The sequence below is a fragment of the Stegodyphus dumicola genome, chromosome 8 (assembly GCF_044657685.1).
Source record: "Stegodyphus dumicola isolate Sdum_Otavi_A_Nest chromosome 8, ASM4465768v1".
NCBI classification, from domain to species: Eukaryota; Metazoa; Arthropoda; class Arachnida; order Araneae; family Eresidae; genus Stegodyphus; species Stegodyphus dumicola.
The window spans coordinates 89,863,395-89,881,216 of NC_140775.1; the positions used below are offsets into that span (position 1 = coordinate 89,863,395).

The following is a 17,822-nucleotide window of genomic DNA, read 5'->3' on the forward strand; positions in this document are numbered from 1 at the left end:
CGTTATCTTTTTTAATTCTGTGTTAATTTAGTTGCGTTTTCAAATGAATAAGCAATCATCTTTTCAAATTACCATGAGATACCAAGATTTTATCATTTACTATATAAAATTCTAGAGGAATTCTATAAATGGTATTATTTAATTTGTTATTCCCGTTTAGCTATATAATAAACTATTATTTCCCATTTTGGGCATCATTATCATATTCATTTGAAATAAAAACTGATTGCATGAAAATCAGTTTTTAACTGTATTTTATTTTGAAATAGTTAAAATAATATTATAACATTTTGATGAAATTTTATCAAATTCCTTTGCTTGCACAAAATTTAAACAGCAAATATTAATGAAAAACTTAATACTCAGGTAGAAAACTTCAAAACAGAGCATTGCTTTTAACTATTAAAATATTTATGTAACTGAACTGACAAAACGCGAGAATTTTAATTAATCTTTTTGCCGTTTAAAAACAGGATTTCGAAAATTGTTCGGATTTCGAACGATTTTTCATTCCAGAATGGTCTGAAATCTCGAATTGTATTGATCCTCTCTAAATTTTCTTTCTAGCTTAAGAACAGAAAAAACTTCTTCGGCCTAAAGCAATAATAGGTATTCTGGCAATGCAAATTATTTGAATCCATCAAAAAAATCAAACCGAATATTTTATATTTAAAAAAATACATTATTAATCGTGAAAATTATGTTGATATCTGAATTAAAAAATAAAAACTGAACTATTTTTATAATGATAAATATATAGTGTTAACTGCACAGGAAAGATGTAAATTGCACAAGAAGCGTGAAGATTCCACATTCTGTGAACTGAACTTACTAAAAAGCAAACAAATAGAAATAATATAATTATTTCTTTTCTTTGCTTGAATAAATGTATTGTTAACATTTAGTAACTAAAGTCTTACTTTTTAACATTTTTAAAAATAAGTAAAGAGAAACGTATATTTAGATGATTGCACTCTGAAACTTGTCAAACTTGTCGGAAAACTGTTATTATTACCAGGTTTTGTTTTAGATACAGACGACTGAAAATATTTAAACAAATTTTGTAGCTAAGGTATTTACTAAGAGGCTTTATGAAATTTTTAATAGCTTCCGTAACTGTGTAGATGTTAAGAAAAGAAATACGTAAATTCGAATAGTTCCATTTTCCGCAGTCAACGCATTACTATAACATGAAAGATTAGTTTCAGATTTGATTAGATAAATTCCAGATTTAGTGAAATGACAACTAGCGGAATCGGCAAACAGCACAATGTGATGTGAAAAATAGATAGATTAGATGATAAACGTTTCTAACATGAATCTTCACAAAAAATTCACTGCTTTCAAATAATAATGAGTTCATTGCTTGGAAACCATAAAACATAATAGATAAATAATCTGTTAATTATCATGCTGCCATCAAAAGAATCAAAATATTACTAAGAAACAGAATGTTGTTATCAAATTAATGAGCAATCTATTGTTACATTTTTGTCTTTCGCTTAGCTGCGAAGAACAGAACACTTTCTTGTTTCGCCAGGAGAAATTTTCTTCGCCAGATACAAACTCCATTACCACTTTTAAGTTTTAAAAATAAAGCTGACATAAAAGGACCTCTGGGACAGCGGTAAACAACAGAAGTAGCCTTGACATTGTACAAGGAAGATCAGAAAGAAAAATCCCTTGCCACTGAAGCTGACTTATAGTTGAAGTTATTTAAGCAGATTTTGAAATGGCAGTTACATTAACAAAGCTTTTAGAATTTTATCTATTAATTTTAATTCGCGCTAATTAATTTCCTTGTCTCAAAGTAGTAAAGAATGGCGTTTCAACAATATTTTTGCCTGTAAGAGAATGAGGAAATAACTATGAAAGTAGATAACATGCCTTTCCATTGACAGCAAACTGATCAATTAACAAATACGTTTGTTAACATATATGTACAAATAAGTATTAACGTAAAACATGTAACATATATAAAAAAAACCCTTTAAAAGTACGTACAAAGCAGTTCCAGAGCCTTAGGGCTAACATTTCACAACGGAAATATTTGAATGGAGTACATCAGAATGTAGCATTAACACACTAACGATTTTCATTAGTGAAGGACAACTTCGTGATACACGCGAAGATGTCAATAATGAACTCAAGAGCGGCTGTCGCTGAAAAATCGTCACTTATCTTTGCGAATGAGAGCTGATGATCTTAACTTCAATGACGAAATTTCTCACAAAATTGTCGTGGGATATCTTGAAAAAGGAAAAAAAAATTTCTCATTTTCTGCTACACGACAATGCAACGTTACACAGCTCCATTATCGTCAAGCAATTTTTAGCAAATAAACGTAACACCATCCCCTGCAGACTACTTTCCCTTCAGATTCTGAAAATCGTAACAAACACTGAAACAGTATTCCGAAAGATTAAGTTTTACGAAGGAAACGAGCAACTGTATAAAATGCTAAGGGTTATATACAGACTTACAAGGGTTGTTTATTGATAACTAAGAAATAGAACGTCGTTTTCTTGAATTTTGTATGAACTATTCAGTTTCGCTTCTTTGTATCTATGCATATGATCCAATGATAAATAATTCAAATATTTGAAGAGCTATTAAAGATAATGTGACTTTATTATAGAATTCTAATAAAATAAAAAGCGCCTCATGCGAAAGGAATACAAAAGTAACTCACTAAGTTTATGGCAAAAATGAAAATAAAATTCTGTGTTTCTCTTCCAAGGAAGTTTTCCTGTATTGTGTATTTGTTAAATTCCCTGGAAGCTGAATTATCGTTTGCTTTAAAAATAAAGTTTTGAAATAAATTCAATATACAGTAAATGTTTAATCAATCTAACTGAAAAAAATTGCAGATTCTCGTGTATTTGTTCTAAGCTTAGAATAATAATTATAATTTGATACGCATAGTATTATAATTTGCAATATGCAATATTTCAGAGTCAGTATAATATAAGTTTTTTCTCTTATTCTCTTCCTCTCCTCCATATAAAAACACACAATAAAGATAAAAAACAATAAACGCTTATTTCAAAGTTTCTAATAGAAATTTTAATCTTAATTAACATCTTCAGATGTATCAAAGTATGTATGGACAAGAAACTGCTTGCAAAGATTTATGAAACACAATCATGGCTTTTATCAATACTTAATAAACTTGTTTTCATTATTTTCATTATTTATTATACAACGAATATTTTCTCCAAATGGCAAAAATGGCAATGCTTTCTATTTTGCTATGACATGTAATCCGTATACTGGAAATATCAAACACCTCAGAAGATTGTTTCTGAGAAAAATAAACGATGATTGACGTTAGATTTATTAAGTGAGAATGCATTTAATGATTTAAGAGCTATTGCTTTCTTCAATTGCAGCTGAAGATGATGCTTAGAAAGATTTTAAAGAAAGATCTTCAGTTCTACGGTATAAAAATAAATTTTAATCAAATAATATTTCTTGAAATAAAACGTAAACTGAAGTTAGATTTATTTAAGTGAGAACGCATTTAGTGATTTAAGAGTTATTGCTTTCTTCAACTGCAGCTGAAGATGATGATTAGAAATGTTTTAAAGAAGCAGCTTCAGTTCCAAGGTATAAAAATAAATTTTAATTAAATAATATTTCTTGCAATAAAACGTAAACTCAAATACCAATTTTAACAAGTAAGCTGAAGTAAATTAGATTTCTTCACATTGTTAAAATGTTAATAAGAAAAGATTTTGGAAGTATAGGAAGATATAGTGAGTTAGGTACAAATAATTGTTTCAAATAATAAGTGTTATTTACATAATACTTGATTATCTGACAACATTTTCTCTTATTCAGAAAAAATATTCTTCACAATGTATAGAATAGGCATTTTACAGTTGCATACACAAATTATTGCAGCTAGTTATAGCTTTACGGCAAAATAAAAAATTTCCCAGTGAATTAAAAGAATGAAAATAATGTTTAATCTAACAATACTTAGCTGAAGTAAAAAAAGTTCGGGTTTTCTCACGTAATTGCAAAATTCTATAAAACTTAAAATGGTTTAAAAATATAAATTTAGCATAAATTTAACGTAAGTTTTTGCGGTTATTACTATCATCAGCCTGAATAACTGAGACTTAAAATTCCTAACCTAATTGTAATAAATGTTACCAGTTCATTTGTCTAGATAGTAGTTTACCTATTAGAAGCACTAAATAAGTTGTATTAATAAGTGCTGATATGCAATAAAAAAGAGAATGGATGCAATATAAAATTTCATATGAAAAGAAAAACTTGAAACTTTTATATTAGTTGCCATTGAATATTTATAAAAGACTGTCTCCAATCAAAACTTAAAATATTAATTTTCAAAACAATTACTCAATGCTAATATTCAAGTAATTATTTACAGGAATTTTTTTTTATCAAAAATCAATTTAGAGTAATTTTGAAAATTATTTTGATTGTTTATTTGAATTTGAAAAACCTCTCATTTTGAATAACGATAAAAATCTGAATTTTGCAGCAATTAGTCATCAAACTACTGTACACTTTATATTTGATTAATCCTGTTAAATATTACAGTTCATTAGAGCACGAATAATAGGGAGAAAATAAAGGCTCTTTAATAATAATCAAACTTCATAACAACAGCGAAAGAAACTTAATTAACTAATAAGTCCGCCCGGAAGTTAAAATATTCCTTACCATTATTTGCCTGCGCTCGGCTAAGATCGGTGTAAGCCAGCAATAGGATGATGAGACCCCCGAATCGTGCCATCCAGAACGGTCGTTGAACGTCTTTTAACTGCTTGCTGAGATGGAAGATGAGAAACACCGTCCCATGGATCCTGAATTCCGCTTTTCTCTCCCTCTCTCTTTCCCGTTCCACTTGTGCTCGTTCGATGCAGCGAAGATACACAAAACCGAAGGCGCTTCCACGACAGTAGGTGCTCTTATATAGGCAGGGTCAATTTCTTCGGTTCTTTCCAACAGGTGTGGGGAGGGACTGCTGCCGTTATGCGCCGATGAGTCTCTCATCCGCTACATCATGGTGCGCCTGCTGAATGCCAAGGAATTTTCGAATTCCCGCCTCAACTTGGGTGATGACACCAGGAGTGAGCGTGAAGGTGACGGTGTTGATATTCTATATTTCACAGTGAATATGTTTGTGAAAAAAAGCAATAGGTTATATTAGGAAAAAAAGGGGGGGGAGTACGCTTCGAATAGGATTTTTTTGATTACTTAAATTACTTCGAATAGAATTATTTTGATTACTTAGATTAGTGTTAATTTGATTAGCATTTTTAGTTAATTGCCTTATAATTTAATTTCGAGAAACATACGAAACGGAACATCCAGAACATTGTTAATTAACAATGTTCACTAACTAAAACGTTACTTCTAGTCTTCTGGTTATATATGGGGCATTCAAATCTTGCGAAAGATTCGAAATTCGAAAACTAGAACTTTCGCGGCTTTTTTTACCGTCATTAGAATTGGATGGTTAAGGTATTAAATTTAAATCACATAATCAATAACAATAAAAACTGTCTTACGAATTTTCGTTACGTTTGACTTCTCAACTAAAAGTATCATAAATAAATTAAGCCCAAAATAAAATATTTAAACACCGAACCTGACAGTTTCAAAAATTGAAATTAACACAAACTAAAATTCTATCAGCTTGTGGACAGTTAACAAGCTTCTCACTCAAATTTAAAGCAAACTAAATAAATTATAGTATGAGCAAAGCCTATTTTAGTGTTTGATACTCCTGTGTAATTGCAGCATTATAACAAATAGTTTTTGTATATCGGCTAGTGTAGATAGCAGAATTACAAGGCAGAGAAAGCAGTCAGTCTAAGCTCCCGGTGGCTGTTTACTAAACTTTGAAACTTAACTTTTATTCATTCTTTAATTAATTTGCTTTATGTTGGAAAGTCAACTGTTCAAAAGGTTTGATCGAAGTAAAACCCTACAAAATTTTTCAAATCTTAGCTTTACCCTTAGATTACTACTACGTGGTAGCCCTAGGGACTACAATCTTAATTTTCTGAAGATCATTTAATGTTCCATGTTTAGTGTTAATTTACATTTTTCTTTAAATAATTATCTTTCCATCTACTACACTTGATTTAATTAAAAAAAGAACACTGTATAAAAATGTTAAAAAATGGAACGGTTCAGATTTCATCTCTCATCCAAAAGAGCTGTTTTAAAGCATAATTTGGTTTATCAGTAGGTATTATCAACAGATATGGCCCTGGTGGAACAGCGAAACATTTTTTAGGATACTAGATGAATATTAATTTAGACCAGGGGTTTCCCTCCACCTGTGGTTCTATGAAATTTTAAAAGAGATAAGTAATGGCCAAGGGGTCGATTGGGGATCTCCAGGCGAATATGTATCAGCAAACGATTGACATAATCAAGATCTCATTGATTACAGAAAATTTATTAATAAAGCTGAATCTACCTCATAGAGAATGGAAGAAAAAATAGAAAATAAATATAAGGGGTAAATACACAGAAAGTATTTAATATATTTCAATCAATAATATTTTTGAGAAACATATCAGGTTTTTAAACAATAAGTGCAATATAAAAAAGTAAAACTGAAAAACACAATCAAGAAATAGGAAGAAAAAGAAGACAAAAGTGATGAACCACAGCAAAATCTTCAACTCGTGCCGACTGTTCTTTCACACATGCCAGTCATTGAAAGGCGTTAAGACGAGTTATGCTCAGATGGCAATTATGTTTTCAATATGTAAATGTACCCTTTACATTTGACAAGAAGCCTGAATGTTAATTTCTGCTCAGTCTCTCACAGATATTAAAATTACGTTATATGATCTATATATCTATATTATATAAAAATGTAAGAACGTCAATACATGAAAATAGTTGAGAATCTCTGATTTAGAGTAACATGAGAACTTTATGTATCTCCTTTATACTTGAAAGGTTAAAAAATATATAACGTAACGCTATAAAAGTATTTAATGCTTTAAATTAGATATTATGTTAATTATAAATTAAATGCATTTTCATTTAAATAAGTCAGAGTAAAAAATAAAAAATGAGCGTTTTTTTAACTTTTTGTGTGTTACCTTTATTTATTAAATATCATGTTTTTTGCACCTAAACCATAAAATTCAGTTGAACAGCAGTGCAGCAAAATAATTTTTAAATTAGCATATCTTTAGAATTTCCCACACAGTTCCGCGCGCTGGAGATAAAAAGTTTTCTTTTTAACCCGTAGAGTTTTGCCATTGCTCGCTTTTAAATCGTTGAGATTGTTAATCAAAAATTCGTTAAAGTTTTACAAAATATGAAATCGATAACAAATTAAATTCCAAATTTCAAATTTAGGTTTTCAGATGTCCATATTCGCAGTAGGATTACGTCATTCAAAATTGGATGGCTCTAAGTACCGTAGTTATCACAATGCGAGAAACATACATACATTTATGCAGATTCTTCATTATTTAATTTCTTTACATATAATACAGGGTGATAGTATTTGGTGGCAGCGATCTGAAAAATGAAACGCCGTTTATAGGGTTCTGACGTAAAATCGCAAAACGAAAACATTAGTCCTTCAGGGACAAAGCACCTTTGGGCTAAAAATCATGTTTCAAGACTAAAAATTACTGTTACGTTATTGAAATAAAATTATTGTTATTTTATTTTTTTATATAAAATTGTGTTCCGTCTTTTCCGTAGATATGTGGCGCTCTTGATGCGCGCCGATGAAAAATACTACCACTTGACGCTTGAACATGAAGAATGACGCATGTCATACTCTTTTGATGCTTGATTATGTTTTCATGGCCGCTATAGGCGGAAGTAATATACTATATCATTAAGTTTATCGTTAATAAATGTTATTTCTGTGTTCTGTGAAATCTTGAAGTTTTGATTTTAAATTCTAATGCTCTCCCTACCTGTTTCCTGAAAACGAAATTAAATTGAGAAATTATGGCTCATGAAGATACGCCATACATTTTTTGGTGTCTGAAACCCGCGAAAAGGGGAATTACCTTTTGAAAGGTAAGAATTTTGATTTATTTGTTCTTGGTATCGATCTTTGAAAAGAAACGTGCTATTATACGTAGTAAAGTTACTACACTTCTAAATAAACTTGAGAAATTATTATCGGAAGAATTAAGTAAAGAACATCTAGAAGATCTAAATTCATCATATGAATTGTTAATTGAATACCATGAGAAACTTAAAAGTCTTGACTCAAAGATCGATGCTCTCATAATTGATGAAAAAGAATATGATAACGAACTACTTGTATGTCAAAAGTATGATGAAAAAATTATAACGTTTAAAGCTAAGATTGTTAGTAAAGTAAAGAAAATTAACAGTAATGAACTTGTTGAAAGAAGTATACTTACAACTAGTAATGGTATTAGTAGTACTCTGAATGGTAATAATGTTGTTACAAGTAGTGCTTCAGTAAAGTTACCTAAATTAAATATTGAAAAATTTGCTGGTGATCTCAGTAAATGGCTCGAATTCTTTAATTCGTATGATAATGCTATTCATTCTAATCCATGTTTATCTAAAATAGATAAGTTTACATATTTGAAAAGTTTATTATCTGGTTCAGCATATAATTGTGTTTCTGGTTATGCTTTATCTGAAGAAAATTGTGATCTATGCATTAAAAGTTTAAAAGAGAGGTTTGGTCGAAAAGATGTATTATATCAAAATTCATGCAGATGTTGTTACAGTTAGAACCAGTTAAAAGTTCTTCAAATGTTTTTAAGTTAAGAAAGCTCTATAATCAGTTACAAATCTGCGTTAGAAATTTAAGTAGTTTAGATGTTACTAGCGGTTCACATGGACAGTTATTGAACCCAATAATTCTTAAATTGTTACCTGAAGATTTAGCTCTTGAATTCCATAGAAAAAGAACATCTAACCAAAATATAGAAGTAAGTGAATTAATAGAGTTCATTAAAATCGAAACTGAATGCCGAGAAGCAAGTATTTTGATTAATTTCTCAAAAGGTAATAAATACACAGGGGTTAATCCTAAACAAGGGTTCAAAAATTATAAAGTCAAATCACAAGCTTCTGCTTTTAACACATCGGTAAAAATGTTTTGCATATTCTGCAAATCAAACAAACATACATCTGCCGGATGTTTGAAATTTTCCGACGAACAAAAACGAAACAAATTAAAACGGGAAGGTCGCTGTCACAGATGCTTTCTAAAATCACATTTGTCATCGAATTGTCGGTCAAAAATACAACCATGAGAAAATTGTAACGAGAAAAATCATGATAAACTTTTCTGCCGTTTGAAATCGAAAGAAATGGAAGATGTTAAATCCGCAGATACGCAAAATAAAACTTTAGTATCTACTTCCCACTGTAACACTCTAAAACCTGAAAATAGTGTGCTTTTACAGACATGTTCTGTTATTTCTCAAAGCAAAAATAAATCGAGAATCGTAAGATTATTAATTGATTCAGGTAGTGAACGAAACTTCATCACCCACAAGTTAGCACGCGATTTAGAATTGCAAGTCATTAGAAAAGAATCTCTAACAATTTATTCGTTTGGAAATCAGCGCGGTAACTCGCAAGAATTTGATGTATATAGTCTAAAAATAAAAAATAAAAACGATGATCGCTGCCTTGTTGTAGAAGCTATCGGGATAGAATTAATATCATCAATAGAATTCCAGGCACCATAAACATGTCAAAACATTAAAGAATTTATGACTAAAAAGGGTTTGGAACTTTCGGATACAAGTCCCGTTAATGAGAAAATAAATATTCTGCTTGGCGCGGAGCATTTCTGGTATATACAAACAGGAAGTAATTCAATGATAAATGATGGTTTGTTTATAGTACCGACGATATTTGTATACACAGTGATGGTTAAAGTAAAAAATAATAATACTCGAATTAATGCGTTGTTTTTATCTGCCGTTGAAGGAAACACATTTGATTTGCAGTCACTTTGGAAATTGGATTCGATAGGAATTGAAAATGAAAACAAAACATTTTCGAAAACTGATTTGGATACTATTAAGCATTTTAACGACAGTTTAAAATTTAATAACGGCAAGTACGAAACAAAACTCTTTTGGAAGGACAATAAATCACAACTCGCTGATAAGTTTTTCGTTGCTAAACAACGATTTCTAGGACTAAAGCATAAATTAAAGGAAAATAATTTCCTATATAATGAATATGATAATATAATTAGAGATTAATTTGAAAGGGGGATTGTTGAACAATGTAAGTTTGTTGAAAATAAACCTAAGTGCTATTATATGCCTCATAGGCCCGTTATACGTGAAGGGAAAGTAGCAACAAGAATAAGAATAGTTTATGATGCCTCCTCTAAGTCTGAAGGAGCTAAATCGTTAAATGAATGTTTGATATCAGGTCCTAATTTAAATCCTAACTTGTTGGATATAATTTTAAAATTTCGCGTACATAAAATTGCATTTTGTGCAGACATAGAGAAGGCTTTTCACCAAATTCAAAATAATAGTGAAGATAGAAATTTTTTAAGGTTCTTGTGGTTTGATCATTCTTACGACGATAGTGACAATAGTTTAGGCTTTAAGGTTTTCCGAATGTGCCGAGTGGAATGACAAGTCCGTTTATTTTGTCCGCCACTATCAAACATCATATTAAGGGTTATGAAAAGAAATATAGCAAAGCTGTTGACATGTTAAATAAGTCCTTATATGTTGATGACCTTATCCATGGAGCAGACTCCGTTGAAGAAGTTTTCTCATTATCAAACGATGCAGTTAAAATTCTTCAAGACGCTGGTATGAACTTAAGAAAATTTGAATCAAATTCCGTATCTTTAAAAATCATTGGCAAGATATTGGTTTAATTAATAAGGAAGATAATTTGGATATGAAAACGTTAAAGGTGCTGGGATTTAATTTGGGATTTGGATGAGGACACATTGAAATTTGATGTACAAGAACTTTTACAACCAGTTGACTGGAAACACGTTACGAAGCGAAAGGTATTACAGATTGTGGCAAAAATTTATGACCCATTTGGCTTCATTGCACCTTTTGTTATCAGAATAAAATTCTTATTACAAGAGTTATGGGAATTGGGTATTGATTGGGACAGAATTTTGCCCAGCTATTTGAGTGAAAAATTTAAAACTTGGTACTTTGAAATTGAAGTTATTCTCAACTTGTGTATTCCTAGAAAATACATATTAAATGATGAATGTGTTAATTTCGATAAAATAGAGCTTTTTGTCTTTTGTGACGCCAGCCTCAAGGGATATGGAGCTGTTGCATATTTTCGTGATCCTGATTCTTGCTATACGTCATTTGTTCTTTCAAAGAGCCGTGTATTCCCACTTAAAAAATTAACCTTGCCTCGTTTAGAACTTTTGGGAGCCATTATTGCCGCAAGAATAGTTAAATATTTAAGGAAATTATTTAATATCCAAGAAGATAATGTATTTTATTTTAGTGACTCTGAAATTGTTCTTCACTGGATCAGGGGTACCGCTGATAAATGGAAACCCTTTGTTGCTAATTGTGTACGTGAAATACAAGATGTTGTATCACCTTCGCAATGGAAATACTGTAAGGGAAATGACAATCCGGCTGCCATAGTTTCACGTGGATTAAGAGCTTCTGATCTAGTGGGAAATAAACTTTGGTTCAATGGACCAGTGTGGTTAAAAGAGAAAAATTTACCTTCATCATCTTTTGATCCTTTGATCGAGCCTATGGTGGAAGAGGTACAGGTAGAACAGCGTCAAACTACTGTATGTTCTGTTATTAGTCAAGAGGCTGAATGTGAATTGACATCCTGGTTTTCATCCTGGAAAAAATTGAAACGCGTAACTGCATGGTGTTTAAGATTCTGCCACAATATTAAACCTACATCTTTAAAACTCAAGGGTTTCTTAACAGTTCAAGAATTGGATAAGGCAAGCAATTTGATTTTTAAAATCATGCAAAATTCCGAAGTTAGAGAAGAAATTAGACTTTTGAAAGCAGGGAAGAAATTGAATCTCAGCAGTAAAATCCTGAAATTAAATCCTTTTCTTGATAGAGAAGAAATCCTTAGAGTCGGTGGTAGACTCTGTAACTCGAATCTTTCAGAAAACACAAAGTATCCAATCATTCTTCCCAAAAGTCACCAAGTTACTGAATTGATAGTCAAACACTTTCACGAAGTGAACCTTCACGGAGCAGCCACATTAACATTATCTGCTCTGCGACAGAAATATCGGATCGTTAATGGCCGAGAAATTGTAAGAAAAATAATTTGGAAATGTATAAAATGTTTTAAAAATCGAACAAGCATATCCAGTCATATAATGGGCGACATACCTGCTTCTCGCGTATTGCCGAATAGAAAATTCTCGAATACAGGACTAGATTTTGCAGGCCCCTTTTTAATTAAAGCTAGAAAAGGAAGAGGGGGAACGAGATATAAATGTTATGTTTGCCTTTACATATGCTTCACCACAAAGGCCATTCACCTAGAAGTAGTCAGTGATTTAACAACTGAAGCATTCCTAGCATCTCTGAAAAGATTTGTGTCGCGCAGAGGTAAACCCAAAAAAATCTTTTCAGATACAGGAACCAACTTTGTTGGGGCTGATCGAGAATTAAGAAGATACATAGCTACAATTTCCTCTGAGGAAGCATTTCAAAACTACCTGAGCGGTGAAAATATTCAATGGATCTTCAATCCTCCTGCTGCCCCTCACTTTGGAGGCCTTTGGGAGGCTGGAGTGAAACAAATGAAGAGTCACTTAAAGCGGACTATTGGGACCCAGGTTCTGACATGCGAAGAATTTCACACCTTAATTACACAAATCGACGCGTGTTTGAATTCCAGGCCAATAGTTTCCATCTCATCTGACCCTGAAGATTTTAATCCTTTAACACCTGGACATTTCCTAATTGGGACTACATTAACAGCAATTCCTGAACCTGATCTTGCAAATAATAAGCTAACCCCTGCTGAAAGATGGAAATTGACACAGCAAATTTTCCAGAGCTTTTGGAAACGTTGGTCTACAGATTATCTTTCACAATTACAAGGGCGTACCAAATGGTTGAGGGATAAACCAAATTTAGCTCTCAATGACTTAGTCTTGATAAAGGACGAAAATTTGACTCCATTAAAGTGGCGACTTGGAAGAGTAATTGAACTATATCCTGGTGCTGATGGAAAAGTTCGTGTTGTGAAACTAAAAACTTTATTGGGCGAAATGAAGCGTCCTATACATAAACTTTCCCGCTTACCATTGAGTGAATAAGACTCTAAAAAAAACTATTAACTGTATATTCATAATTTGTGTCTTTACTTTTATTAATTCAATTATGTTTCAGATTCAGAGAATGGACCACAATTGTGGATTGTGGTAATTTAGCAGTTTCATTATTTTGTTTTCCTTCTAGAGATTGTAAGTATGTTTTATTTGTAAACTTTTGTGCTAAATTTAATGTTTTTATTCAATTTAAATTTGTCATTATGCATTTTTATTTTATATGGTATACTGTTGAATGTTTGGGAAATTTGTTTAAATTTAAAATTGAAGATCTTTATAACAATGTTGTAATGAACCAATGTTCATCGGGGCGGAGTATGTTCCGTCTTTTCGGTAAATAGGTGGCGCTCTTGATGCGCGCCGATGAAAAATATTACCACTTGACGCTTGAACATGAAGAATGACGCATGTCATACTCTTTTGATGCTTGATTATGTTTTCATGGCCGTTATAGGCGGAAGTAATATACTATAATGTAATAATGACTATAATGTAATAATATACTATAATGTAATGAAGTAATATGGCCGCTATAGGCGGAAGTAATATGGCCGCTATAGGCGGAAGTAATATACTATAAAAGTTTATCGTTAATAAATGTTATTTCTGTGTTCTGTGAAATCTTGAAGTTTTGATTTTAAATTCTAATGCTCTCCCTATCTGTTTCCTGAAAACGAAATTAAATTGAGAAATTATGACTCATGAAGATACACCATACAAATTGTATTTAGAAAGTAAACCTTAAGATTCAGATTTTTTAATTACGTAATCAAATTTTTAAGTTTCATTTGTAATAGTCTTAATAAACGTGTTACGTGTTTCAAAAAATAATCTTTAAGTTTGTTTTCATTAAACACTGATTTCAACATTCGCTTTAATTAGAAGTTTTTATTGCTATTGAGAAAAAGCCTTATTTTTTTCACTCTTCTTCCTGTTCTTATACGAATGACTTGGAATTCCAGAATTTTTAGGATTTGGTTGATAAAATTCGGTTTCATCTCTCCTCTTGTTATAGCTTTTAAAGAAAAATTTATAATTGTGTGATTTGATTATATCGGCATAATGAAATAGAAAGAGTTACAATAAAAAAAATAATAAACCGTCATTATTTCAGCAAAATTTTCGGTGACATTATCCAACAGGCTTTCAAAATAATCATTGCATATTATTTATCTCAGAAATACGTTAATTAATTTAACTTAAAATAACTGCATTGTTTTTAAAAAATTAAAATGTAATTTGAATTTTCCCGTTATTTTTTAAATATCATGAAATATTCATAAATTTGATTTTAAATTTCAATACTTGGGTTACCGGTAATATGAACGCATAATGGGGAATTAAATATGTGAAAGTAGAATAATCTTGGTTGATTTTTTGAAGTTTTTCTTAGAGGATCGTGTTATACTTTTTTAAGAGATAGGAAAAAAATTAACACTTTTAACGCAAGTCCCACGTAATGTGACTTGAAACGTATTTATATAAATGACGCAATTCTAATCTGATTTTCCACCCATCAGATACAGCGAATTTCGTTTTATAATAATTTAAAGTACTTCAAATTTGAATGAATAACATACCAATATTGCGAATTCGAAGAGTTATTTGCAAATATTGCGAAGATGAATATTGAGTTGAGAAGTCAGCTCAGAACATTAAGAAGTTTATGCTATTCTACAATCAAATTAGCTTTATGAAAACATATCTCAGAAAAATCAAATATTCTAAACTGTTAAAGAAAGTGGAGGACTTAAGTACTGAAAAGAGAGTTGTAATAAGATTGTGAAAGCTTTATTTTAGATCGCATATTATTTATACCTTAAATATTTTTGTACTTTTTGCATATTTTATAAGCAATACAATTACCAAAATACAAATTAAGCTTAAAGAGAAAACCATAACAATCAGTGCAATAAGCAATTAATCCCTCGAATGTCCACTTGTGTGCCGATTCGTAATTTGACAGGAGACTTAATTGGTATTATTTAATGCGCAAGACCAGAGTCATCGGAATTAGTTAATCGTTGAAAGTTGGCTTCACTGTTGTACGTATTTAAATGTTTGAAGTTCTGAAAACACTCAGATGGTGACAGTTAAATTTCATGAAATTTTAGTTGTATTACAAGACTTAGTTTTTAATAAATTTTTTGGTTAAACTTTACCTCTTTTGTGTTTTCTTGAGCTTTAGACTTCTATAACGTTCGTAACTGAAAATCCATCTAGACAGGAAAAGGTTAAGCAGTCATAGCTAATTAGGTTTAACTTTACTAATGGAGAAACCTATACTATTCAGCGGTTTACAGTAGAATCGTAGTCATAATAGCAGAGAGTTTCAAAAGAAGTACATGTTTAGATTGATTAAGTTGTAATCTTCCAAGGGAAAAGACATAAAGATACTGTTTTTGAATTGCCAATAAAAGTCTATTTTTCTAGTTAAATTTCTTGTTTGACGTGAGATATGCAGAATAATTTGCAGTGTGCATATTGTTCTAAAGTTTCAATACCAGGTATACGTACTGAAATTCAGGTAGATATTTTAAGTAAATAACTTGACTGTCAGTATGCAACTGAAAAGGTAAAGGATTGGGCTTCTCTGTCACCATAACTATACTCGTTGATATCTTAAAAGGCAAATGTGGCTTATATATGTAAGGAAATGTCCAAGGGCGGATAAAAGACTGATGCGCTTACTTTGGGATGAAGAAATAAATTCTTAATGAGTTAGTGTACTTATTTCAGGCCTCTTATTATCCGCTTGTTTAGAACTGCAAGGTTACGTTGTAAGGATCCTAAGTTTTACTAACGTTTATTTTATTTTAAATCTTTACTATCACTTCTTATTTTCTACTTCCGGCCAGAATTAAAAGCTTTAACTTATTTATGCAAATTTGTCTTGCTAACGCCAAGTACTGAAGTTGTGGCTTTTTGCCAAGCAAGTGAGAGGAAGGAGTTATTAGAAGTAGGCCGCTTGCCATAGTAGTTTTACTCGGTTGCTGGTTGCCTTCAAGGCCAGAGGTTTAGTCCTCTTGATAATTTCAAACGTATCGTAGTTTTAGCAGCTCTCTGTACTACATACGAATTTTGTTAAATAACGGCCAATCTTAAAGTTAGGCACTTGTATATTAATCCAAAGTTAGTTTTAGTTAGAGTTTTAGTTAGTAGTTTTATATTCTTACGTTCAGACCACAAGTGATTGGTCTCTGTATTCCGAAGTTCCGGAAATCTCTGTAAAGATAGAAAAATAAAGGGTTTCGTATACCCTTCCTGTGTGTATTGTCTACTTCACAATTTATTGAACATAGCTTGAGTAAGCTCCCTGTACCGAGTCAGAACAGTTCATGTTTCTAAGGCAAGAAAAGAGGAACACAAGTCCTGATAGTGGCGCCCGACGAAGAAGAATAACCATGGCCGAGTTTCAAGAAGAACCTGTGGTGCCTGCAGAAGGGGCTCAGAATCCAGAAATGCCAGCTGCCGCCTTGGAAGGATTTGGGTACATCGTCCAGACCATGCGCGCATCGATGAAACCAGAAGCAACCTTCAATGGAAACTCACCGGTAACAGTTTTTTGGAAAAATTGGATGACCACTTCATGCTGTATCCAGTCCATAAATTCCAGAAAGTCACCTTAATTACCAGCGCTTTGAGGGGCCAAGCGCTTAATTGGTTCAAATGTATAGGCAGAAACCTATTGGGTCAAGCGGGAAGCCCCACCTATACTTACGAAAATTTCAAGACTGCAATAGTAAAAGCCTTCCCTGTCGTAAGAAATCGTTCAAAATTAGAAACGGAACTCTTCAGCATATATCAGCAACGAATTGGAAATCTCTCAAGCTTTATTTTAAGAAAAATTCACGCCTTTAAACTCTTCTATGGAAGCCGTCCGGATCCTGAGATAATCCAAGTGATTTTTCCGAGGTTACTTCCCCAAGTACAAGACTTTATTGAATTAAGGAATCCGACTACACTGGAAAAGTTATTTGAGCTAGCAATCCAGTTTGAATGTAGAAGAAAGGCGGACATTGAAAGAAGACGCCAGTATGAGCAACGAAGCCAATTTGGTGCGCCAAGACCACAGCAAAGGCTAGAACACGGCTACGGAAGCAAATCGAATCAGTGGGCAAGGAAACCTCAGTATCCAAAAACAACCGGTGAACGTCGACAGTCAATAGTAAGCCAGAAAAAAAAATCTGAAGGCCAGCGGAAAAAGAAGGAAGCCATGGAAAGGAAGAAAGAAAATTTAACTAAAACGGATTTCTGCTGACGGGAGGGTGCAGAAATCTGAAGGCCAAGAATACCCCTCTTCCTTCATGTTAAATACAGTTATTGTGAAAAATTTGACTCTCCAAAGATTGAAGTTTTGGTGAACAACATCCCAGCCACCGCACTCGTGGATACAGCCGCGCAGTGTTCTTGTGTGGCAGAAGATTTTTTTAGGAAGTACTTCTGTAGATACCGAATATATAAATCGGATAATACGACAGTGTTAGCTGCGCAGGGAGAAAGATACAAGTGCATAGGT

General features: G+C 32.0%; 1 protein-coding gene across 3 annotated transcripts in view; it reads right to left on the reverse strand.

Moving 5' to 3' along the window:
* LOC118183821 (uncharacterized) overlaps window positions 1-4,929 on the reverse strand; it is a 92,344-nt gene extending 87,415 nt beyond the window's left edge. For 2 of the 3 annotated variants that reach the window (XM_035353431.2, XM_035353430.2), the window contains exon 1: window positions 4,699-4,929. In XM_035353431.2, the coding sequence (XP_035209322.2) occupies window positions 4,699-4,771 (73 nt within the window). In that variant the 5' untranslated portion in view covers window positions 4,772-4,929. The remainder of the gene's footprint in view (window positions 1-4,698) is intronic. The other variant, XM_035353429.2, reaches the window with a different exon arrangement.
* Between the last annotated feature and the right edge of the window lie 12,893 nt (window positions 4,930-17,822).